Source organism: Pyrgilauda ruficollis, unplaced genomic scaffold (assembly GCF_017590135.1).
Source record: "Pyrgilauda ruficollis isolate IOZ18807 unplaced genomic scaffold, ASM1759013v1 scaffold60, whole genome shotgun sequence".
In the NCBI taxonomy this organism is placed as follows: domain Eukaryota; kingdom Metazoa; phylum Chordata; class Aves; order Passeriformes; family Passeridae; genus Pyrgilauda; species Pyrgilauda ruficollis.
In genome coordinates, this window is record NW_024527711.1 from 169,195 (window position 1) to 195,641 (window position 26,447).

At 37.9% G+C, this 26,447-nt stretch overlaps 1 protein-coding gene across 1 annotated transcript in view; it reads right to left on the reverse strand.

Moving 5' to 3' along the window:
* LOC121362277 (N-acetylated-alpha-linked acidic dipeptidase 2-like) overlaps window positions 1-23,337 on the reverse strand; it is a 31,236-nt gene extending 7,899 nt beyond the window's left edge. Inside the window, exons 1-15 of the mRNA XM_041483646.1 lie at window positions 23,198-23,337; window positions 21,549-21,660; window positions 18,516-18,702; window positions 16,862-16,963; window positions 15,902-16,027; window positions 15,056-15,242; window positions 13,831-13,924; window positions 13,404-13,502; window positions 11,626-11,711; window positions 10,853-10,972; window positions 10,337-10,419; window positions 7,375-7,438; window positions 5,217-5,284; window positions 2,123-2,214; window positions 609-699 (exon numbers count right to left, since the gene is read on the reverse strand). Of these exons, the coding sequence (XP_041339580.1) occupies window positions 609-699; window positions 2,123-2,214; window positions 5,217-5,284; window positions 7,375-7,438; window positions 10,337-10,419; window positions 10,853-10,972; window positions 11,626-11,711; window positions 13,404-13,502; window positions 13,831-13,924; window positions 15,056-15,242; window positions 15,902-16,027; window positions 16,862-16,963; window positions 18,516-18,702; window positions 21,549-21,660; window positions 23,198-23,285 (1,599 nt within the window). The 5' untranslated portion in view covers window positions 23,286-23,337. The remainder of the gene's footprint in view (window positions 1-608; window positions 700-2,122; window positions 2,215-5,216; window positions 5,285-7,374; window positions 7,439-10,336; window positions 10,420-10,852; window positions 10,973-11,625; window positions 11,712-13,403; window positions 13,503-13,830; window positions 13,925-15,055; window positions 15,243-15,901; window positions 16,028-16,861; window positions 16,964-18,515; window positions 18,703-21,548; window positions 21,661-23,197) is intronic.
* Between the last annotated feature and the right edge of the window lie 3,110 nt (window positions 23,338-26,447).

A 26,447-nucleotide genomic window follows, 5' to 3' on the forward strand; every position in this document is an offset into this window, starting at 1 on the left:
AAAGATGTATTGATCCCTTTACGACTCTGATGTTTTCTTTGGTTTCCAAATCAAAAAAGCTATTTGCTACAAAACACAATTTAATATCCTTCATTTGAGTGTGTTTGTATTAAAAAATTGAACCAGTTCGAATCCGTGGACTGTTGCACAGGATTAAGTGAGCAGGCTTCTTTCTCTCTACCAACACAGACCTGCCTTCAGTTTCATTGCACAGAGGTGGCCTTCTCCAAGAGTGAAAACAGTTTGGAGTTTGGATAGCAAAAGTCCTCAATCACAGCCCCTTTTTACCTTGTGTAGCTGTTTCTAAACACAGCTATGGAAGATTTGTGTATTAAGAGGACTATTAATAGCATGGTGGAACAAACTATCCACCTTCAATCAGACTCTATAAATACCTCTCTGTGAACCTGACATCCTATAGAATATACACATCACTGTAACATGTATTATTCTCCAAACATTTAGGTTTCTTGCTAAATTAAGAAACGTTGCTGTATACAAACCAGTCAAAGATGCTTTGAAACTTTTTTATTAATTATGAATAAATGCTTTTAACAGGATGACTGCTCAGCACTATCAAACTTCTTCAAGCACTCTGTCAGGCTTACCCTGTTCTTGGTGTAACGAGCTCTGCCTGATGCAATTCCCAGTCGCTGGAAATAGGCTTCAAAATCACTGCCTGACCCCAGCTTATTTATTCTGCATGCAGAAAAGACATTATCTTAGTGAGAGCACTTACTGAACAGTATGGTAGTAATTTATGCAAAATGCAGATTTTTCAGAGAAATTGAGGTCAGTTCTTCTGAAGGGTACATCAGGGACACTAGTAAGATCAAAAACTAGATGAATGGCAAGCTTAATTACTTAACTGATTTTATTCCAACACTCTGATTCAGTATCCAATATTGCTAGGAAGATCTTTTAATTGTAGCAATCCTAATTATGGCAATGATGACATTAAAAATACAAACACTTTATGCGCAGGAGCCATAAAATTGTATCAGCCATGTCTCTGCCGTCTTAAAACACCAATCATCTATTTTCAAACTAATACGAATTGGGCAGCAGTATGTGTAAAGACAGATGTGCTTGTGTAGTTGGCGCATTCCGCAGCAGAATCCAAGACCGATAAATAATTCCCAGCGCGAAAGGCGCGGGCGGCGCTCGGCACCTGCGGGGCGCCGCTGCCATCTGACGGGGAGCTGCGGCGTGGCAGGGGCGAGGAGACGGCAGAAGACAGACACAGCATCCGAAGTATTTTCAAATATTTACGTTTGAAGTTAAGTTTCAGGTTTATATGTCTGGCCTGATGAATAATTAGTGTTTCTCAGCTAAAGAAAAAAAAAATTCTTCTATTTCCAGCCGAAGTTAGTGTACATTTCTGCAAGGAATGATGTGCATCAACTAAGAAAGATCAAATCTGGCTGCTTTTTCAAAAGGAAGAAATCTCAGTGGGTCAAATGAATCCAGAAACTCAGCAGAGCCAGAAACATGCAGAAGATTTTTGTCAAATCACAAAAGGGGGCAGCTCTGTTTACCTTATGCCAGTAACACCACTCTGTGAATAAGATTTAGCCTTTCTGAGTCACAGGTAGAAAGTGTGTTTTGGAGTTGTAATACCTTCAAATATGAAGTGTTAATAAACTCATATATAGACATGGAATGTAATACATTTACATTCTTTGTATAAACAAGAAATAATTATCTCAAGTTTTTTAATTACTGCTTTTTAATTACTGCTCTAGGCAGCTTCTCTCAACTGTTTGCTTATCCTAACAATTTTGAGTTTATTTTATCTACTATGTGACTAAACTATGTTTTGAACTCTTTCCCCTGCCTCCTTGTTTTTTTTTTTTGGATGCTTTTCAAGTTGCTTTTCTGCTAATAAAAAGGTCTTTAGAAAGTGTGAGGTTTCATTTCACCACAGGAATAATATCACCATCATTAAATAAAAATAATACAATCTCATTTTATTTTACTATTAAAAATATTGGTAGAGGGTCACCTTGTGGTAAAAGGTTTTGTATTGCTGCCATAAACAGCACACCTCAAAAAATTCTAGTCAGTAGCCATATGATTAAAATATTGGGGTAAAAAGCCCCAAAACATATTAACAACTTACCTGGGATAGTTATTATTTTCAGATGCAGGATCTTTTTCAAGCCAGCTCTCATAAAGAGATTTCTTTTCATAACCCTCATCAGGGCTTAAAATCTGGAGAGGGAAATATGATAATCTCATTGGAAGTACCTCTAATTCAATTCATTATCAAAGGAGATCTTTGCAGCTCCCTGCTTTGTTCTTAACCAGCAGTGCTGCTGCATGCAGGGAAGTGAATATTGGCATTTGTTGCACACATTTATTCATTCCCAAACAAGGAAAGCGTCTCACAGACACTTGGAACCAACCACAGACAGTAGGAAAGAACAGGTTAAAAGGAGGAGCTCATCTACACCTGGAGCTCATCTACTATAGGGGGAATGTGCATGTACACACACAAGAGCATATATAACGCTATGGGACTCCTCCAGAAACTAGAACCTGCTTTCCTTTCAGCAGGCATGAGGAGATGACAACCACAAGCCTGTTTTGCCCTGAGGTCTGCCCTGCACAGTGGCAATATTCTCTCAACAAGGCTAAACCTAAATTTTGACTGCTTGTTCAGTAGGAAAGGTGCAAAAGAATTGTACTGGAAGGAAGGGTCCAAACCAGTCATATTACAGCACTTCCAAGGGGACTCAACCAAGCCTGGAGAATCATTGTGCAAGACACTGTATGTACAAATGTAGGTCTCACCCTTACCTCAAAAAAAACCCCCAAAAGCTCTGTAACCAGGATGGAAAAGGTAAGTACTAGTGCTGTCATGATGCTGCCAGCAAAACTATGAAAGACTATAAAATAAGTTGATGAAAGCTCTTAGGAAATCTGTGGCAGAGCAGAAATAAGTAAGACTCCCAACCTGGTCTCCACCTACACTTAAACAACCTTTAATAGACACAGTCCTTTAAGCAGAAGATTGGTTATGACGTGCAAGAGGATTCGATATTTTTTTCCTCCAAATACAAAGCATAAATATTCATGGACACTTACATGGTTCCACCATGTTGTTGAGACTTAAATTCGGTCTTGAAAAACATACAAACTCCAAATTGAAATTACAAAGAGTTCTGACCTCTGAGATTCTGTCAGCAGCTAGCAGGAAAATAACTTTGTGAAATAACTGCTTGGCTGCTGTCATTTTCAGGGTACTCTGGTCAAGTCCTAGGGCTAAAGTAAAAAGTGCACATTAATAAGAGCAAGCTGAACTCTGACATATGGGAGCAAAAGCACTCTATGCTCTGGCAAAGATATTATTCTAACAGCTCTGGTCATGTAAAAAAACATTGGTCAGCTTTTTCATACAACACTGAGAGCATAGTAAAACATATTTGCCCTGACTTAGATCCAAATCTAGCATCAGCATAAGCTTCCTGCTAACTCAAGAGAAGATGAAGAGTTCTTTAAGTATAAATGCAAAAGAAGCAGTGATAATCTCAGGGGAATTGGAGTTGAACTATTGCAGACACCATTTGGTGGTGACCAAATGTCTAAACCCTGGCAATAAAGCAGGGCCAAAAAGACCATCAACATCTCAATGTCTCAGCTGTAGCTGGAGCACACTTAAATGCAGAACTCCCTGAAAGAAAACACTTCTTGTGTACACCACACTTCTGGTGAGAACTGGCCCACTAAAAAACAAGAAGAGCAAAGAGATCTCTGTTGGACATGTTGGGCACCTTACTACGAAGAGAAATAAGTTTCCTTTGACAGGCATAATCAGGCTGCCAGGTTTTCTGTTGTTTACATCATGCTTCTACTGTTAAAAGCTAAAATAACAGTGAATATGACATTTATTTTTATAAGTCAGTCTCGAGTACTTTGCATGGTACTTTAATGGAAGTTTTCTAGTCAAACCAGCAATAGCTGAATAGTTGACTTAAGATCAGAGCTAGGTACTATTTTTACCCCAGAGCACTTTTTTGTAACTTTGTTTATCTTTTACAGTGAAATGTCTTCCTGAGTTAGTGGTTTACTGCAGACAGAAAGTAAATTATTTTATCAAGGGCCCTGCAGCACTAAGGACACGAAAACTTTTATAGACAAAAGAGAATGCTCTTCAGTGTGCCAAGTGTCAGACCTAATATTTGAACAGCATAGCTTCTTCCCTCTGCAAGGATGAAAGATTAAGATAGAATTTATAGGAAAATAAAATGTAGAAAAGAGAAGAAAACCATGGGAATAGCACAGATAAACTTCCCCAGATCTAAACTATGGCATTTCAGCTGGCAAAAGTGTACTGTGTTTCAAAATAACTTGGGATGAATGTATCTACCAGGATGGGAGATTGGTACCTGGATCATCCTACCAAGTGCTACTACAGGGCAGGTTTTCACACTGGACCAAGTGACCTGAGTTCCCTTAAGATTAGGGGAGGAAATAGTTTGAGTTCAGTACATACCAAGGTAGACAACTACATTTGGTCAAACAAATCTCATCCTAAAGGCACCAATTTCTACCCGATGCCTTTACAGGGAGCCTGTGCTGCTGAAGTCAGACAGAGCTGTCTTCTGTTCGTTGAGAGGAATCCTCATCTGATGACAGAAGCCTAATCTGGTTAACTCATACGGAAAATAAAGTTCCATGCTTTAATGGATCACAACCTTTCAGCCTTATGATAATGGCTGAAAGTAAAGGAGTCATGGTTAGACCACTTGAAATAATGCAAATCCACACATCAGACCTGTTAGAAAACCTTCTTAATCCTTCAATATTTATCACATATTTCAGGGGCTCAGTGAGATATGGAGGAGATTCAGGGAACAGAGAGAAAATGGTAGCCAGCCAATGTCAAAAATATTTCTCTTCAGTGTTTATAACTTTAGAGCATTGATCTTGCTCAAGCATTTTGCTTTTTTTATTATTATTTTTACTCTATATTTCAAATAAGATTCCACTTATGCCAGTGACACATTTCAATCCTTTTAAGAATACTGAGGAACTGTGAGCATGGATTGTGTATTGCTGATGGGATGTTTTGCTATTGATTTTGGTGGAATCAAGATTCTTCTAGCACAGCAGTTAAAAAAATATGGTATTATTCAATAGTCCAATTTTATCAAATAAACTTGGAGTCTTACTTATTCTTAGAAAGGCAGAAAAATAGATGGATTCTGTACCTCTTTTGTCAGATTATACACCAGTTTGTTGAGAAGAGGGGTACAATCAACTCTTAATGTGTAGTTACCTGAAAATAAAACAAAAACTTCATGTACTAGTGGCATTATCTTCTTAATGGATTAAACCCTGCAGTCCTTTCTTAGATAAGCTTTTTGACTAAGGCAAGAATTTAGGTCTTGCCTCAGAATATGTACAGCAATAGACTGCATGGTCTCACTTTGTAAGCTACTGCCACGACAAGGCAATAAAGTATTGGTTATAGTAAATCCACAGTAATGTAATTAAGCCTTCCCATAGCTCTAAAGTATGTCTAATTACCCCTCATTAGCTACAAGCCCTTGTCACTCATATGCTTCCCAAAGCTTTGGTTGAACAGAAGGCAGAAAGTAAGATGATGGAAAAAATACCAGATAATGTTAATGATGTTTCCAAGAAGAGTCTGTATGTGAAAACTGGAAATTCAAGCCACAAAAGTGCTCAAAACAATGACTTGCTTTGCTTATTTTCATTGCTATAGGACAATAAATAGAAGTAATTTGCTGTCCAAAAAGTGGTATAAGAAGTGTTGTGGAGAATATATGATGATAAACAAAATAATTTTCAGAGCACATGAATGCTATGAGTCTACAGGGGATTTTACTGCTCAGGTGAGAGATGTCCAAGATACTTAAGCCAGTGCACTGAATATGGTGTTCTTTTCCTTATTACACACTTCTTTTCCAGTTGTTTTGCTTTCACATTTTCTTTAATGCATAAAGCAAGAGACATGTTTGAATAATCAAGATTTAGAAGAAAATTGTTAAGGCAGCAGCATGTTGGCTGCAAACCAAGTAAAAAATATGCGTTACAATTCATGGTGAGAATATGAAGCAGTTGTAAAGCTATTATTTCATTTGTGAGATTTTCTAGGTGTGAAATTCTGCTCTACTTTTTACACAGCATGTAGGCAGCATAAATGAAGGAGCAGCTCTAACCCTCCTTATTCCCCAGCTCCAACTCACCATTTAGAAACTAGGTTTGGCTTTTCTTTCTTTCCAATCCTTTTGTGACAGACAAAATTTTTAGCTGACAGGAATAAAGAGAGTTCCTAAATATGCCTGTAGATATCAATTTTTTTCACACACAGGAAGCCCAAATAATTTGACTTGGGAAGAGTTATGTCCTGAGTAACTGAGGTTATGAAGCAGAGCAGCTTCACAGGACACTTCTGACTGTTATTTCAGCACAGAAAACAGCAAAAAAGGTCTTTCTGTAATAAGTCTAAATATGCCTGTAGATATCAATTTTATTCACACACAGGAAGCCCAAATAAGTTGAATTTGACATGGGAAGAGTTATGTCCTGAGTAACTGAGGTTATGAAGCAGAGCAGCTTCACAGGACACTTCTGACTGTTATTTCAGCACAGAAAACAGCAAAAAAGGTCTTCTGTAATAAGGTGCAGCATAATTTCAGAAGGATTTTGTGATATAGATCATGGTGTTGGGCTCTCTCTCAAAAAAAAAAGGCCCGTTTCTAAGTAGCATTCCTGAATGACAAATTCTTCTCATAATCTGAAGGACACTGTAAATTGGATAATGGTGGATAAGGTTTTTTTGTGAAACACTTTTCAGTGTCTATTTTTTAAAAAAGTCCTGCTGCAATAAATATATAACCCCTGCTCCTGACAATCAACAAAGGTGAGCACACTGGCTGAAAGCACCAAAGCATCTCCCACCCCCACAAAGTGTAAGCCTGAGGTCTTACCATCATAATAATTTACTGCCTCAAAATATTATAATTCCACAGGGAAAGGAGCTGGAGCTGTGACCAGAATAAGGAGCAGACTGTCATATATTAAAACTACAATTGTAAATTAAAGTTAATGCAGTTAAGAGACAATTTAACATACAGAATGCTCAGTTCATTAGCACAGAATAATAAACTCCTCCAGAGGAGGCATTCTGGACTCAGACACATGGACTGCAGCTCATGGACAGCACTACTTGCAAAAGAAAGCAACATGAAAACTTAAATTGTTCTCTCTCTCCTCTTAATTAGGTATTTGCTCCACTTATTCTGTACACCACAATACCTCTCTCATGTAGTAAATAATTCACGGAGAACTAATAAAAATTACACCTGTAAAGCCAGGTAAAGTTTAAAATAAAAGACCCACCTTCTATAGAAGAGTCTGCATTGATGTAAGCGACTGCCCGTTCCTGAAGGACTTTGGCATTTTCCTAGGATTGTAAATGTATAATTCTTACTTCCAATTAGTGGCATTTAGTCAAGAGCATGTCAAGTGCACTGTTTTTTAGAGCATTACTGTTAAGATCTCAGTCAGGATAATTACTACTGTGTGCCTTACTAATTATATTGTTTGAGGATGGGTAAATGTTCTGGGCATATAAAATTCCTTGTTCCTTTCTGGGACTTAATTTGTTGTGGAAAACATCCACAAAAGGTATGTGCTGCCTGCTGCATCACACAAGGGCAAAACGGAGCAGGAAAATTACTGAATAGAATTGTAACACAGTAAAATTAGGGTATGACATGCATTTTAGCTCTGCACTTCAGGACTTTCTGAACATGCAGCATGTGACTGTGAGGTCAGCCAGAATTCCTCCATGCTTTTAATCCCGAGTTTTCCATACGTATTTCCAGCACTGAATTCAATTTTAACACTGATAAACCAAGCACTCCTGCCATATCTACCATCTTCCATTTCAAAATGGGATAAGTCAAAGCACTGAAATTTTCTACTAAAATACAGTTGACTGACTATTCTGAGTTCACTAAGCATTCCTATCATGGTAAATATATGCAGACATCTTGTTTATTTTTTTTTATTCAAACTGGTAATTATGTTTGAAATTGATATCCTAATTAGTAAGTGGTATTTCATGAGATTTTGGCTTTGTGACAGATATTTTAATTAGGTTAGCAATTGTTACTTGATTCATTCAATTTATAACCCAACTAATAATTTGTAAGTCACGTGAACTAAAAATTTAATTGGTAATTGATAACTACATAATGAAATTAACATCATAAAAAAAACCCCAAAAAAAAACAAACAGTCTTGACAGAACTGCAAAAGAATATGATGGGAGGGAGCAAGACTGTACTTGCCTATATGGGGCCTTGCATATATGCAAAATCATATTTGCAGCATAAATAAATTCCTTTGTTTACGAGCAATGGAGATTGCTCATAATGCTCAAAGGAGATTGCCTGTGTAGCAAAAGGATGTTGCCACAGATGAATTCTTTCTGTTACACAGAAAATGGTGAATATCATGGGTTAATTTTCCTCGAGATTTAATACATGACAGATCTGGCAGCTGCAGAGAAGAGGAATGTAAGCTGTGAGGAATGTCTCTAGAGAAACTGAATCTAATTTAGGTCTAAAAGAGTAGTAATGCACACCACCAAGATAAAGCAAGGAAAAAATAATATTAAAAGACATGTTCAAATATGAACTGTGCTTACAGTTTTCTAACCTTATACAGCTGCCATTTCATGAAATAATGAATGATAGATTACTAGATACCAAATTATGGCAGAAAACCCATTACAGAACAGCAGTAGCAATATTTAACAAATAGAACATAAGAAAACCCCCTAATTTATTATTGACTTTTTCAAGAGAAATTGATTTCTTAAGTATCATTTTTTCATATTCCTCATAATGAAAACAACTGTGTGTTGTTTTTTTTTTTTCTTGACAGAACCTATATGTGTGCAGAGACACACAGACAAAGAAATCACAAATAAATTTTTACATACAGCATATTTTTGCCATCAGTGGAGTTCAGGAGTTCAGGTGAGATGAAAATTTAATGCCAACTATTTAAAATTTCTCAGTAAATGATTTAAAATAATTTAAATTACTTTTTATTCATGTTTCATAAACCAGCAGTAAGATGAAGACATTGTTACAGCTGGAAGCCAAACAGTTTATGGGTGAAAAAAATAGTGCAAATCTGAAGGAATAGAAATCTCAGCTTTGTTAACAGAAGAGTGATGGAATCCCCTTGGTGTTTGGAAGCATTTTTCTGGGTTTGTTACCTCCTCTGACATGTGCCATTTTGCGATGTAATTTTGTGATTTGCTGAAACATGCCAATAAACTAAACTAAAAAGATTATTTGTTTCTATTTTATAGATTCTGAGAGCTCTATCCACACAGCTAAATATTAACTTGTAAATAAAATTCTAATAGAAGAATAAGAAAACACATTTCTGTTTAAATATTCAGTACTAATAAATTGACATAGTTCAGCAGAAATGTGTTTCATCAGGCAATTTTCTTCCTGCTCTATTTCTAATTTAGATTTAACAGACAAAGCAATGAAAACTCTCATAAGACCTATATTTGTTATTGGGGTGGAACAAATCCACTAAGAAGTGAACATGCCCAACAGGAAAAGGAACATACAAGTATTCAGAACCTCACTACTGAATTTCCCAACATTCCTCCCTCAGGCAGGAAAAGGAAGATAAAAATAACATGCCCAATAGAAAAAAGAAGATAAAAATAGCCAGAACTTCACTTCTGAATTTGCCAACATTGTTCTTTCAGGCAGGTATACAGTCAGGGATCCTCCTACACAATTAATTGACTGTTCTGCCCCTGAGACTCTACAATCCTGGAATTCACAGGAATTTTGTTCTATTCACTCATAGGTTATCTATTCTTTCATTTGCCCAGTAGGATTGATTTTCATACAAAGGCTTGGCATGCTTATGGATCAGAGGTTCAGAATCTGGACTTGAATTTACAGAAACGAAGGAATTTCTCAAATAGAAAGTTAGACCAATCTGGGTCAAATAAAATGCTATCATTCTGTTAAATGAGGAGATAAATTTCCACACAGAGAGCACTGTGGGATATTAGCTTTGAATCAAAGTAGATTTTTAAATCTTAGAAGAGTTACTGCACTTATATTGCAAGAAGCTAGTTAAGTAGGTAATTTATATAAACACGTGAGTGCCTCACAACACCTGAAGGAGTCTATTGTACTCCAATATTACCACAGAGTTTTTGATTGCAGTTTAAGAATAGATCCTGGCTACTGCAGTCACGTGCAACACACTTTCAGGTTTTGCTTTGCTTTGCGCAGTTTTTTTTACTGGCCTCGGCCCACTCTGTGGAACCCAATAATCCAAATTCTTCTGCATCCCAGCTAGCAAAAATAATAGTTCTCCTAGGTCTCCAACCTGCAATTACATAGTTAAACTTGAAAATTGAACTTACACTTTAAAAGTCTACTGACCATACTTAAAGAAATTGCTTTAAAAACAGCACTTAACAGATATAACAGTAAAAAAAAATCCTCTCTAAAATCCTTAGGGTAACATATTGTTGCAGAGGCATTTCTTCTTAATGCAATATTTTTATTCTGCACAGCTAAGAGGGTACCAATACACTCACGAGGGAATAAATTCAGCCAACTATCACGCAATGCCACATATGCATCTCTCCAATGAACCTACAACTTCCATAATGAGAAATAAAACTTTCTGTAGACGTGAAAAGTTAAATCAATACAACAGCTTATGGAAGCTCATGGAAGTTAAATCAATACAACAGCTTATGATCCTCAAAGCTGCTGTTTTCCATATTCATCATTTTACATCTGTAGTAAGTTACCTTCCATCTTCATTTTACCAAAACTCCGTACGATTTCTTGCAGAACAGCGGCACCGGTGGTTGGATCAATACCACCGAACACCCAAGAGTCTCTGTGACCACCTAAGATAATATATCTGTCTGGAAACGAACATACAGTATCAATTAATAATTTAAAATGCACTTGGATTACCTGTGATTTTCTTTGGCTGCATCTTTACTTGTACGAAATCAAATATGAAGTTCAATACCAGTGCTACAAGTTTATTTTTAAGGGAATCTGCAATCATTCACTTACTCTGCTAAGGTCTGCAACTAAAGACAATAAATATTTAATAAATATTTTCCATCTAAAAGTCTTTGTTGTGTGTGACCTGCTACAATAGTATAATGTATCAATAATATGATGTATCAATAGTATCAACAGTATAATCTTAACATCCCAAATCATCACTAGCTTTCTGTAATTTGAATGATGTTAATTATTGCAAAGGCAAAATCTATGACAGATGTAAGGTGAAGCCTACTGTAAAGTGGCAGGCATTATTAAAAAAAAAAAAAAAAAAAAAAAAAAAAAAATTCCTCTCCCATGTCTATCACTATATTTTAAAGGGAATGCCATTCTTGGGAATGCCAATGACTAATAGTGTGATGGGAAGGACAGAAAAACTACTAAGAATTCCTCATGACTCTGTATTTTATGGTTATCTAAAACACTTTCTTACAACACAAGTACAATTTCAACAAATACAAAAGAAAGAAGGAATTAAAATCATGAAGCACCTGATGCTCACCTGGTTCCAGATCTCCTCTGAGGATGCCAATGACATTGTAAATTCGTGCGATTTTATTGCTTGTATGAACATGCATTCTGACTTTTCTGAAATGAAAGGGAGTGTGGAGTAACCATTTCTGATTAATAAGCCAATAAAGAGCCAATGTTATACACATAAACCAGAGAGTTTGTGCTTCTGTCCTGCTTTGTGTTTTCAATACTGATCCCATGTGTGTTCAGCACTGCCATGCTGTCTCAGACACTCATTTTTTTATTTCAGTTTAGCCAGCTGCTGATGCCTTAGAAAAAATCATATGAGCTGGGCCAGTTTATAAATTTGCAAAGATTTACAGAATTTATAGAACTTTTTTTTTTTTATAGGAACCAATCAGCTAATTGTGTACTAGAAGAATAAACTGAAAAACATGCACAGGAATTAAAAATACATCTACCTTTTGACCAAAATTATAATTGTGGATATGTAAATGTTTATACAGAATACACTTTGGTTTTTTAGCACAGGTCCATGCAATAATATAGAACTTGGAGAAAAGGTCATTAGGAATATTCATCCAGGAATAAACTGAAATCTCTGTTTAGGACAGATCTAAGGGATTAAGATTTGTCAGTCACTGAATCACAGAATGGTTTGGGTTGGCAGAGACCTTAAAGGTCATCTAGTTCCAACCTCCTGTCATGGGCAGGGAATCTTTAATTGAAGACAGAAAACCCTCTACTAGAAGCACAGTTTTTTTCCTCCCTGTCCCTCACCAGTAAAATCCACTTGTGAAATTTTATAAAAAACAAAGGGAATCCAGGTATTTGGAGAGATAAAACTAACACAGTGTGTAGCCCCCTTAAGCTGTGGAAGAAACAAAGCACCAAATAATGGGGGGTTCTGTGTCTGGCAAAACCTCAGGAGATCCACATTTGAAGCCATCTTTTCAGCAGCAAATCTGCATAGCTGTCAAAATCAAAACCTACTTCAGGACAGCCACTGGATCTTTGCCCAGAAAGCAACAGAAACCAGTGCCTTGAACATGCATATATGTGCACACTTTCCATGTGCAAGTGACTTTCTACCTAGAATCAAAAGGTTCATTTTGATATGGAACTGCTCTGAGAAAGATGTGTAGAATTAATCCATATTTACAAAAAAAAAAAAAAGTTACTCTATCAAGTAGGAAGATGTTAAAAAGTCTACTCAAAAATACAAGTTTTGTGGATGAATCATATTGTTTTCTCACTGTTGCTCTTCAAAACACTCCAAACAGCACTGTAATTATGTCAAATATGCTGTCTTATTTAGTTATTCCTACTTTATTCATTTTCAGCTAGTGAATAGTGATAAAGAATAATGATAAATTAAATATTTATAAAATTATATATATACTCAGACATACACTTATTATCCAGGAGATGGGGTAGAGATAATGATACACCATTTTTACACACTGTTCATTGGGGTCCGCTAACAGTCCTCATTGAATAATACCTCATGTAAACTGAAACTATATTTATGTGGAAAAGTCACAGAAAAGTGATCTTTAGCTTTACTGCAATTTATTGCCAAATGTCATTGTCATGTGGCTTGATCTGCTAATTTATGATCTTTTTCTAGTGCAATTTATTTCCAAATTCTAATAATTATCTCTAAATGTATCCCTAGCAGAAGGAAGTAAATATCTCCAGAGTATGTGTAGATGTGTAGACGTATTGCTTCAGAGTCTTTTCCTCAGAGGGATTTTTTTTTTTTTTTTTGTAATACTATATAAACAGGCAAGTATTAAAACAGACCTTGTAGAAGAGTTGCCTGTGAATCCTGGCCCTATATTATAAGACACATTGAGACTTCCCTTCCAGCTGCTGTCTGGAGCTGCAGGTCCTCCCATTGCACTGTGAAGTGAAAACCAAGACAAATGGAGTGGACAATTAGGCTGAAACCTTAAATTCTCTTAATAATTATTGCAGCAAAACCTAGGTAGTTTCACAAATTTCTTAAAAGCATTATTGCAAAAACAGAATGCTTTGAATTTTCTACATTTTCCAGAATAACTACATTACTGCTACATTAAATACTACATTATTACTTCTGAATTACTTTCATTACTACAAAGAGTAGCAAATGTAAGTAACAGCATAGATTTTGCTGTCTTAATATGAAAAATTTGTCTGCACATTTGTCAGCCCTGACTTCTGGAGAGGAGGACAGATGTATACTCACCGCAGTAATACTTCTGCATCATGATATCCAATGGGATGAACCGGGATTTTGGGAATCCCTACACCTTCATTGACTTTGTACCTGAAAGTGTACTCTGAGAAACCAGAACAAAATGTTAAGTTTATGGTGCCCTCAGCAACTTTCACCAAACCAGAAGCATTTGAGCAGAGCAGCCACGAGCATGCATGACTGCTTCTAGAAAACCAAACTGTAATGACAGAACCAGTAATGCATCTGCACTGCAGTGCAAAAGATGTCCCCACACTTGATGCAAGGCTAGATTTGCTGTCCAACCATGTTATAACATTTCCTCTAAGCTGGCTCTGGGGAAACCAAGCTGGTATGTGAGGTGAAGCTGGCGCCTGTGCAGCTGCTTGACAAGCTGCAGAGGACATCCACAGATGCATTTCCCTGGGTTGAAGACATCAGCCAGCATCTCTGTGAGCGTGCTGAACCTGGCACACACAACCTCTCCTGGGTTTAGGTTGTCTTATGTCCCCAGCAGTAGCCACACAAGCCCATGAGCTTTCCAGAAGCATCCCTGTACAGCCATCCCATCAGCACCCAGCACTGGCAGGCATCTTAGTCCAGACCAAGTTTAGGATGCCAACAAGGACAAGAGAAGCACATGATGCCAACTTTTGAAAGACTCCAAGCTGCTCTTATTTTTGCTATAGGAATTTTATTCCACTTAAAAAGGATTTTAAACTGTTTTTTCTGCCTGGAAGTTATGATCAGCAAGGAAACATACCTCCAAGTAAAGCTATTAGTCCTCTTTGTTGGCAAAGTATAACCTTGTTTAAAATGCTCCTCTCGAGAAACACAGATATTTTAAAAAGGCTGTAAATTCTCAGCCATTTTCTGCTGCTTCACAGTCTGTAAACCTACATGTCCTACTTTTTTAAGTGTCACAAGGGTGGGACCATACAAAGAGTTTCCTGGAAACTTTATTCCACTGCCTAACTGAAAGCAGTTAGAATGACACAGACAGAACTTAGTGTGTCACTGTCATATTTTCTGAAAAATCCCTTTGCCAGGATTTCTTCTCCTGGGAAGCTGAAAAGACCACAGTTAGTGTGCAATAGAAAATTAACTATTGTCATTAAGAATTTCAAGCAGCTTTTTTCTGTGCCTCTGTACTGAAAATAAATTAACTTCTAGTGCCTCACTTTCAGCAGCAGTTTATGAAGAACTTGATGGCCCAGGCTACAGAACTTGCACTCACCTTTTGCAGGATAACCTGGTGTTAGAGGGTCCCCAGCTCCATTCAAATTCAAAACATTCCCACGCTGGACTCCTCCACCTGGAAGGTTCCAGCCTCCTGGATAAGCATCTACTCCTGGGGCACAGTAGTCAGCAGGGTCTGAGTAAAGTATGATCCCTTGGGCTCCTGCTAATATGGCATTTTTAACCTGTGAAATTATTTGGCTTTAAGATGAGGCTTTTTTTTTTTTTTAATGCAGCAATTAATCTGAACATTGAGATTTGCTTCCATGCACACATGTTTTTAGAAGACAAGTATGTGAAAGAGTTTAAAATTACCCCTGATTCAGCAGAAGAAGCAAGCATAGTGAAACACAGTATGTTCATTATTTGTGTCAAACTTTTAGTCATAGCTCAAGGCTATGAAATGAAGAACAGAACATAAAAATGAGGCACAAAACCTGAACACCATCCCCACTGCCCCACTATCACAAATTTTGCCAGATTTATTGTCTAAAATCAGAAGAGATAGTTACTCAGTTTCTGTGCATCAGACTCCTTGTCAAAGTGCTACTATTTCAAAGTACCACGGTTCTATGGATGGCACATATCAGAAGACTTGGCTCTACAAAATACTCAGTTCCCTGAACTATTCTCTTTCAAGAACTGCCTAGGGAGTTTGCAGTCATCTCTGTCTCAGGGGTTTAATACATTCATCTGGTTTTATTGTTTTGAAAGTTATTCTTAGACTGCAGTCACAGGCTTCCTTCTGCTCATATGTTCCAACGAACAGCCCTTATTAATTCCCTCAAGCTCTGCCATCAACAGTGTCTGACCCACAGAAGAAAAATTAAAACACAACCCTTACTTTGTTTCCTCTGAAGATCTTCCCATATCTGGCAATGACAATCTTTCCTGTACAGTTAATTCCCATTTCACGCTCCAGCTTAAAAAAATCTTCTGTACGGCCATAATTCACATACACCAGATCTCCCTGGGCAGAAAAGAAAAGCAGTGGTGTGGCAACTGGTCGGTCAACAAACAAAATACCCATTATCAGAAATAAAGTTTCATTCATTATGTACGACAGAGGATTTCAATTTTTTTTTTTTTTCATTTCTACAAATGAGATCCAGTGCCCATAAAAACAATAGCAAAAAATATCCACAATGTTCTATAGGAAGCTTTGATTCAAAATTCTGATTGGCTATTATCCTACACTTAACAGTCCTAAAAACAGGTTGGAAAATAAACCAGAGTACTTTGGTAAACTGATAAACGTCTCTAGCTGTGACAAAGCAGTGGTATGCCTTATATACACAAACACTCACTACTATAACATTTCACTCATTTATGCAATGTGGTGTTGTCCCTGACCTGTTCCATAATGAATTACCAGATTAAGTGAGGAACTTTTGTGGTCTTTGAAGGCATTCATTTAATCTAAAATGTCTTCCAACTTATATAACTATAATAATAGTGTTATTCTACTAAATACTACTTCTACCTGTGCCTTAAGCTAGTCCTCTACATATGACTGAATAACATGGAGCAATCTGAGATGTATCCAAAATTTTCCAACAAAATAAAAACTTTTCACTTATTAAGTGATTCAGAGCTCTAGCAATTTGGGAAAGCTCTTTATTTAGTCATAAAAGACTCCTAACCTTTGCATAATATGAGCCCTATCTGTGCCTACGTGTTTTTTAATTAAGAAAAATGGTAATTAAAACTACTGCAACAAATATTTTGAGAAGTTGGAGCAATCTGTCCCAGAAAGTGTTTCAAAAAATAGGTAATAGTACCATTACATAATTTATTTTCTTACCTCTGGCACTCCTTGTGCTGAAAAAGCATTATATGGTGGTAGTACATCAGTAACATTTTCATAGCCCTGGGGAGGAGGTTCAAACAATGATGTATTGAAAACCTATCAAAAAAATAATAGTAGCTTTTGGTCAAACATTCTAGTCACAAATTCACACAGTAATAAAATGTTAATTATAGTTTAAACTAAAGTCAGGAGACAGCAATTCAGTTTCTGTGCACCAGACTCCTTGTCAAATAATTACTATTTCAAAATACTGCAGTCCTATGGATGAAAAGTATTAAAAGCGTTGGCTTTTGCCAAGTTAGCTTTGTCAGAAATTTAAATTATTGTTTCCATTAACTGATAGCAAAATATACAGTTCTAACTAGTACACATAAGTTCAAACATAAACACAGGTAGGGATCCAGAGCTGAAATTTTGTAATAGAATGCAGATATGAATACAAAGAAACAAATCACATCAGAAGATGCTCATCAGTCACTGCCTGAACCTAAGGAAAAAAGTAGCTGAAAATTGCCAAGAGGTGTCGACAGGAAAAGACATCTGGTTCATCCATGCCATTCCAGGTGTCTTTTGTAGTTTCTCCCATCTGCATTATTATGCTCTTTATCTCTTGTCTGGTAATACTCCAGTTAAACATGCTGCCTTTCATCACTATGCATTGTAACACACATTGCTTTAAGGTGCATGTCCACCTTTTGGCATTTTGTGAGACTGTAGCTGAGACACTGTTACAGGGTTTCTGGAAGAAGTCCTTCATTCTTTCACCTCTAAGCTTGTGTTATCCCTGAGCACACATTCCTTACTTTCTACCCTGGCTCTTCATCCTTACCTATGTGCTATGATGCTGCTCTAGCAGTCCCACCTCTAGCAAGTCCTCTCCTTGCTCAGGATCCTTGTCAGAATTTAATCTACTTCTTTATTTCCCCAGGTATTCAAAAGGGAGAAGATGTCTACAGACTGACTAGTTCATTAGTACTTCCAACACTAACTTAGGAGACACCATAGGAAGCCAGTGGGATCAGGTTCAGAGCAAGGGAAACAAGGCAAGGGAAGCATTAAATTGATAGTATCTTTGCAATTCCTTACCTTTCCTGTAGTGGAAAAAAATATTGTACAGATGTTCAAGCAGGGTTTGGATAGATACTTGGAAGAGAGATGTAATGAGGGTCACTGACTGGATAAATCCTTGGAAAAGGTCTAATGAAGATTTTTCAAGAGACTAATTGCAGCACATTCAGAGAAGCCCTGAGCTGAAAACAGCTAGACACTGGAAGAACTGCATGCCTGAAATACATTTCTTTGTTATTAAAAGTCCCTGTGCATCCACTTAAAGCTGTTTATGGAAACAGGATATTAGCCTAGATGTATCCTTAAGCTGAACCCTTCTAACACCTTATGGTCTACTGGTGTTAACTGCAGCCTCTCCACACATCCTCACTCTTCCGTATGAGGCACTCAGATCTCAGCCATAGCCTGGAAAACCATTTCTAAATATGAATTCCCTTTGCACTGGATTATTTTTTAATAATATAAAGCATATGCTGAGCTGAGTAGGTGAGAATACAGAGGATGACACTTTTTTAATAGGAAATCACTTGGAGGTTTTTTAGGTTTTACAGTAACATAATTTTGTCATTGAAAAGATCACCTCATTCCCTTGATCATCAATTAGTGAAATGTAGTTTGGCTGCTCTTCATTTGGGTATGAAAGAAGCACATCATAATTAACAAGTTCTGCTGAATCTAATCCAAATTCCTTCCACTGGGCTTGAATTTTTTTGGCAAGAAGAAGATTCTGTTCAGTTCCTGCGAGGTGAGGCAACTTGGTAAATGAACTAGAACAAAACAGAAAACCACTGGTAAGCAGCAAATGCAGAGAGATACAATACTGAAATAGGATCAGTGTGTATAAAGATAATCTTCAAGACACACTGCATGGACAGTAAGGTCTTAAAGCTTGAGCTGTAAAACATGATTGCTTATCAGATTCTGTATGAGGACATGACAAAATATACCCAGAGCAGAGGATCTTTCCTGAGGCCTTAAGATAAATCAACTGAACCTTTTTCTTTGCATAACAGGAATAGCCACATCTACACACAAGCAATGAAAATCAATGTCAAAGATTGAGCAAAAGAATATTAGCAGTATGCAAAAAGCAGAAATAAAGGTAGGAAAGCTACTCATTCAGTAAGGAGCCTTGCAGATAATTCTGGTATCTGATCATGGATTTGTACTGTTGTCACAGCTTGTCTTAATAAGTTTAACTTGAAAATCACTGCATTAAATTATCTGCATAGGTTTGCTCTTTTTTCTTAATCAAAAGCCTGAATAACAAAACCTTCTTAACAACATTTACTTCCATATCAGATATAATACATGTTGATATATAACACAATGTTGATAAATAGTCACAAACAGAATCCAGTCCCTCTGGGCTACCCCAGAGAAATCTGTGTGCCATTTACTTGGCCCAGAGAATAAGTAAGGAATGGTGAAAGCTCATCAGTCATCCAGGTACTCTGCATCAGCTTCCAATTCCCAGCAGGCTACTTGTCAATAGCTGCCCCACAGATGTCAGATACCAGCAATTACCATTAATTAGTGGTAGCAAATACCATGATTAATATCACTTCAGCCTGCTGTTTCAGACTGTTTTCAACCCTTGTTCTGCGGTGTGCACTTCCTCAGCTTCCAAAGGAGAATGATGGCCAAAGCCTTGTTAAAGTCAAGGTTGTCACAGCCACTATAATGTCTCCACTCATGCACATAGCCAGTCATTTCCTTACAGAGGGCAATATGCTGACCATACAAACAAATAGTAAATAAAAACTGACTCTTCCAAACTATATTTCTGTCCTTTGACTGTTTGAAAACAGATTCCAGAAGGATGTTTTGTCACCCTTCCAGACCTAAAGCTGACCAGCTCAGAGTCTCTCCAGGCTGTCATTATTAAAAGCAGGGCAGAGAATCAGCCTTTTTCAGCCACATGGGGCCTCTTGCAATCATCAGAATTTCTCATCTACAGCAACACTGCAATCATAACATAAAGGTCTTTCCTGGCCCCAGGATTTGAATCCATCCAGATTCTGTAAGTAGACCACAACCTTTTGCCCTCTGCTGTTGTAGTTCCTTTTCTTTAAACTGTGAGGGTATGCACCAAAGTCTGGAAGCAACCTTTGCCAAACTCTGTTGCTTGTTTGCCCCTTACACTTTAATTCCCACTGGTATTTTAAGTGCCTTTCAATTCTTTAAGTATACTGAATACTACATATGCCATCAGGAAAAACACATATGAATTTTTTTTCCCAAATTTTCCCTTGCAAGCAGTTCAATCCTTTCCAGAGCTGTGGTAAATTGCTAAGACCAAAGCGTCTGCATTTTCTGAGACTTTTAAGGTTTTTTTTTTCCCCATTTCCTGATTTTTATTTGAATTTAGGCAAAAAAAATCCACAACCAGCATGAAGCATTTGGCCCATCACCAAAGCAAGCAGACAAATTAACCATTAATTAAGCAGACAAAGAAACCATTAATATCCCACAGCCAAGAGACTTTGGCCTAATTACATCTAATTACAGAGCTATGCTGCCTAGACTCTCACTCAAACATAATTTTCAGGAACTCTCCAATCTACTGAAAGTAGTGAATACAAAATAAGATTAGGCCTGTAGACTTAAGCTTATTGATGTTAGGTATGAAACCTTTTGGGTTTAGAACAAATGCATAGAAATCAAATCTATCAGTAATCCTTTGATGTCCTTGATGCAACTGCTGACTTACATGCTGAATACGAACATTTGACTAACCAGAGTGAGTATTTATTTACTTTTCATGTGAATATATTTGTTCCTCTATAGAACATATAAATATACCAAATAATGTGGGTTTTTTTCATTTTCATGGAATGGGGGAAAAAAGGTAGTTTTATATCCCTAATATTTTAGATGTTTTTAAAGAACTGCATGGATGCACTATGATGTAAAGAAGTATACTAACTAACATAATGGAAGCCTTAACTAACCATACACTCACACAGATCATGGACAGAGCCCTTTATCTCAGAAGGTGGGGTACAATGGGATGTCAGAGCTCCCAATTAACAGCACATTATCCAGTATGGCCACACTAAAGGAATTTTAAGTTGCAAGTATACATACAACTCAGTGCCATGCAAATTTGTAGCATTAGTTTTTAATAGATTAATTTTCTACTTAGACTAGCTGCTCAAACTGAAAGTTTAAAGAGACACAGAACAGATGATCAGTCAGATATAATTCATGTCAATCATCGTATCTCAGAGTAAAATCGTCTCAGTCTGAAAGAAAACAGTTATCTGAGTTTAGAGCTTCAGATGCTTTCAGTGAAGATAAAAAAAAGGCACACTTCATTAAATCATAAAGATGGGAAATCATGAAGACTGGTAAGCACTGGCATTAATGCAACTGGAGGAAGCACACTGGACAGCACAACCACCTCAAACAGGCAACTTCAAAAATGGGGAGTGGGGGAACAGAAGAGTTGTAAGCTTTTCCCTTCTTCCCTCAGTCTTTCAAACAAACTAAATACTTCCAAAGCATCTTAAAAGCTCTGCTTTCAGAGGCCCTTCCTTGGAGCTGATGTTACCACTTTCTGGCTTTTTTGACTGATAAAATTGTTCAAAAAATCATGCACAAGGCTTACCGAAGAAATTTCCTGATGTTCTCTGCTTTCATTTCAGCCACAAGTTTCTGTCTCACATTTTGATGCACATCTGAAGAGTTGGGGTTTTTCTCAGTCAGTTTTGTAAACCATCCTGAAACACATTTGAGAAGTTTCCTACTTAGCAAGAATGGCCTCACACGTTTGAGCACAGGTGCAACCTGTGGTACTAAACAGTTAAAACCACCAAGGAGGAACAGGGCTTAGAGCACCCTCTGCCAGTGTCTTAGGGCCCTAAAAGTAAAATAGCAAAGTAAAATATAAAAAAATATAAAAACTTGTCTAAAAGTAAAATATATTTCATTGACTGAAATGCCTAAAAGTGTCATAATTAAAAGAGTAAACCCTAAATCCCTGGTAAATCCCCTTTTTAAGGTAGACTCCTCTCTCATTAATTTTAAACTATAGTTTAAAATCTCAGTTAACTGTTTGTAGTGTGAGGTTCAAACTCCTGATACTCATGATGAAATTACTTTATTTACCTTATGCATATATTTTTAAACAGATGTGTAAGCATATTTAAAGTGAAGGTCTAGGACTCAACAGCCACCCTGCCAGCATTGTAATAGTTACAGACTTGGGGAAGGGTGGGGTTGGTCTATTTAATAGCTAAATTAATAAAGTTAACTGTCACCCAAGCCAGTTTTAAAATGTTTATTCAGTGGCCATAAATAGTAGAAGGAGAGGGTATATCAACTATATGAGTTTTTCTTAAGAAAAACAACAACAACAACAACAACAAAATCCTTTTATTATTATAGCTAGACAATCCCAAAGTGGGAAGATTTTCATGAGACAAGCACATGTGCTGTCACTTGCACAGTATATATGACCTCTTACACTTAAATACAATTGTAGCAACTCTCTGAACTGAACAGTGATGCTTGATCAGACTAAAAGTCCGTCTTGCCCAGTATCCTGCTTTGGAGCTGGGCCAAAAGATGATGTTCAGGGAAATGTATAAGCATAGCACGAGCACCAGAAATTAGCAGCTCAGGGATCCCCAAAATTAAACTAATATTTTATATATTTAATAACCCTCATGGATTTTCTTTCATGCTTTAGTGTTAGGTTTGTGTTACAACACAAATTCAAAAAGGACATGCAATTTTAATTTGAAATCAAATGCTGCAAGTGACTTCAGAAAAGAATCTCTAATGAAGTTCAATGTGCATAATGAAAACTTCAGTAACTTGGCTGTCAGTCAAACTCCTCCTCTACATTCTACCCTTAATTTCTAAAATAGCAACAGAATAGGAGCATTTAAAAATATCTTCAGTAAAAAACAGGAAATAAAAATTAAAAAAAAAAATCAGGGAGATCTTGCAGTCGCTGGAGTCTCAAACTCTCATATTAATCTTTTCTCTTTGAATGCCAGGCTGCCTCTTTTGGGAAGCTGTCAGCTCTCCAGGGCTTATCCCGAGCTGAAGCACAGAGCCATTCTGTTCCTCGCTCCCTGAAGACTGAAACTGCTAGACAGAAAAGCTTAGAAAAGCAGCGGGACGGATACTCCACCATGCCCCTAAAGAGTACTATAATCTCCCTGCTGGTGAGTTAATCACAACAGGGGCAGCACACAAGTGTGTGCAGGGGAAGGAAGCTGGGGCTGAGCCCTGGGTCTCCGCACTCACCTGTAAGAAAGCCCAGCAAGAAGCAGCCGAGCAGCCCGGGGCACAGGAGCCACGCACGGAGGGCGGCCTTGCTCCTGCTCCCGGCCATTCGGTCAGCACTGCCCGGCAGCTTGGCAGGCTCTGGGGGCTGGCAAGCTCTGCCTTCCTCCTCCTTCTCCTCCTCCTCCTTCCACCCGCAGCCCCAGGGCTGTCCCTGCCTTCTTTGCTTCTCAGTTCTCATGCTGCCTAAGTAAGCAGTCTTAATCCCTGGGTGATGGTGATGAAATGGTTTTCCAGATGCAATTAAACTCTTCCATTTCCACCAGACAGCCCCTGTGTAGCTGGGTGTGTATCTCTCAACAAATATGTATCCAGGCTGTGCACCAATGTACATGTGGTATTTAAAATCCTAATTTCTACTAATTACCAGGACTTTTTGCTTTTGAAAGTTCCTGATTTAGGCTTGTTCACAACTTGTTCCAGCAGAAGTGGCCGAGAGATGAAATTAAGGGAAAAATTATTTCCTCTTTACCAACAAAATGCTGAATTTCTTCCCTTTTTAATCTATGGTAACATTAATCCTTAGCAAGCAATGTATACTTAGAGCAGCTGAGAATATAATTTAGATTGGCCAGACATCATCCAATTTGAATCTAGGAAAAGTCGCAAATTTATTTCCAATATTCTCTAACTACTTGCACTTAAGATTACAAACTTCTTAAGATGAAGTTTTCCTTGTCTAATTTAGTCAAATCCATCAGTATCTCATGGGGAAGGAAACAACTGCAGCCCAAGGAATAGTCAAAAGATATTCTCACAGAACCATCACATTTTGCATAAACTCACTGACCTTGCACATCACTTCCTTCATGGCTACATGGAATCCAAGACTGATCTTTCTGGAGCTGAGGACCTGTCCATTTGAGACCAGTTATATGGCTGAGGGCAGGAAAGCTTTTCTGGGAGCCTGGGCATTATTCCAAATTCCTACGACTCATTCCCAAAGCCCGAAGTAAAATATTGTTTGTGAAAGAAATGTCAGTACTTTGAGTATCAAAACTTTCTTAAATACATAATGATGAGCTGAAAATACTCAGAAAAAGCAGGAAAGACTAGTTAATGTCCTGATTACTTAAACTAGGGCTTTTCAGAGAAAAATTACACCACTTGGGTATTCCACACCAGTCACAGCCACTGTCTTAAGCACAGGGCTGGATGGCTTTGTTCAAATGATAAGCAGGTCCAGTCCTGTGATTTTTTCCCTGTCATTTCCCAACTGCTCATAAACCATCACAAATTCTGAACAGCAATGACATTTCACACCAGCATCTGAATTGACATATACAAACCAGATGGAATTCCACCTACAGAACTCACAAAGAATGAGCATATTGATGTATTATTAACATTTATATAGCACCACAGGTGTAGGACTGGCACATAATAGACAGTAAAGTGACAAGTGCTTTTGGAGATTGCTATCAAAATTAGACCTCACATGATAATAACATCAGTGGAGGAAGAAGGTAAGAATAGCAACAGTGAGAATGTATGAAATGCATTTATTTCTATGTGAATGTCTTTTTAAAGTGACAAGGTCATTAGCAATGCTGAGACTGAACAACAAGCAGCAGCCAAATGGCTTCTACCACTTAAAATACACCCCTATCACTATTAGTTATTAGTTGTGACATGTTCTTACATGCCATGGATTAGCCACAGGTGGAGTATATTATGTTACAATTAAATGCAAGTATAACATACAGTATAAATCTGTCTTCAATCACATGCCCTCCTCAACAAGACTGGGGCAGGAAGTAAAATGAAAAAGCTCATGGGTTGAAATGAACACAAATCACTTGACCTTGATGATTACCATCATTAGCAAAACAGATTCCACTCAGGGAAAAGTAATTTATTACAAATTAAAAGAGACTTGGCTAGTCAGAAACAAAGCCAAAAATTAAGACATCTTCTCCCACATTGCAACCATTTTTTTCAGCCTAACCTTCTTTACTCGCAACTCCTTTGTGCCATGGGGTTTCTCCATGCAACACAAGGGTCATCCTGGGATCAGGCCAGCTATCCTAGGGTATCTAAAGTGCGATAAGCACCTAACTTTAGGCACTTGAATTATTCTGCACTCCCTAACAGAAAAATAGCCAGTGTCACCTGGGAGCTCAGAGAGTGTCCTAAACTTCTAGACAGAGCAAACCTCTACAGGGCAGCATTTGTGTCCTGCTCTGGGGTAACAGCTACAGACCAGGTGAGACTTCTTCTGAATACTGCTCTCTGCAGCCATGGTGCTCACCATGGCCTGCCCCATGGGCTCCAGGGGAATCTCTGCTCTGACACTTGGAACACCTCCTTCCCCTCCTTCTGCACTAACCTTGGGGTCTGCAGGGCTGTTCCTCTCACACATTTTTCAGTCCTCTGTAGTCTGGCTCTAATTGCTTCTGCACAGTAACTTCCTCCCTTTCTAAAATCTGTTCTCCCAGAGGTACTGCAACCACCAGTGATTGGGCTCAGCCTTGTCCAGCAGCCATCTCAGCTGGTTTGCATTGGCTCTGTCAGACACAGGGGGAGCTTCCAGGGCTCCTCACAGAAGCCACCACTGTAGCCACTCACCATGAAAACATCGCCACACAAACCCAATACAGATGGGGACAGACTTTTTAGTAGGGTCTGTTGCAATAGGTCAAGTCATGGTTTTAAACTAAAAGAGGGTAGATTCAGACTAGATATAAAGAATCTTTTTTTACAGTGAAACAACAGTGAGGGTGGTGAGTAACTAGCACAAGTTTCCCAGGGAGGTGGTGGATGTCCCATCCCTGGAAACATTCACGGTCATGTTGGACAGGGCTCTGAGCCAGCTGGTCCAGTTGAAAATGTCCCTGCAGGGGTGAGAGGACTAGATGGTATTTGCAGGACCCTTCCAACCCAAATTGTTGTGTTGTATTTTATTCTATGAATCAGCTGTGGAGGCCGGTGAAAAGAGTGACATTACTACACAAGAATTTTTGTTGTCCCCCTGGGATCATACCTGTTTTATATACAAACATTTTGTATTGGCTTGCTAACAGGTTGAAAAAGTATCCCTGACTTATCTCACCTGCAAACTCCTTGGAAGAAAATCAGCATGTGAAGGCTGAGTAACTACCATTCACCCAGGTGAAACAGAAGCGAGATGAGGTTTTGTTGTATGCATACATATACACAAAGCCAAGTATAGTATGAAGTCTTACAAATGCTCCTCAGAATAACTGGAGTC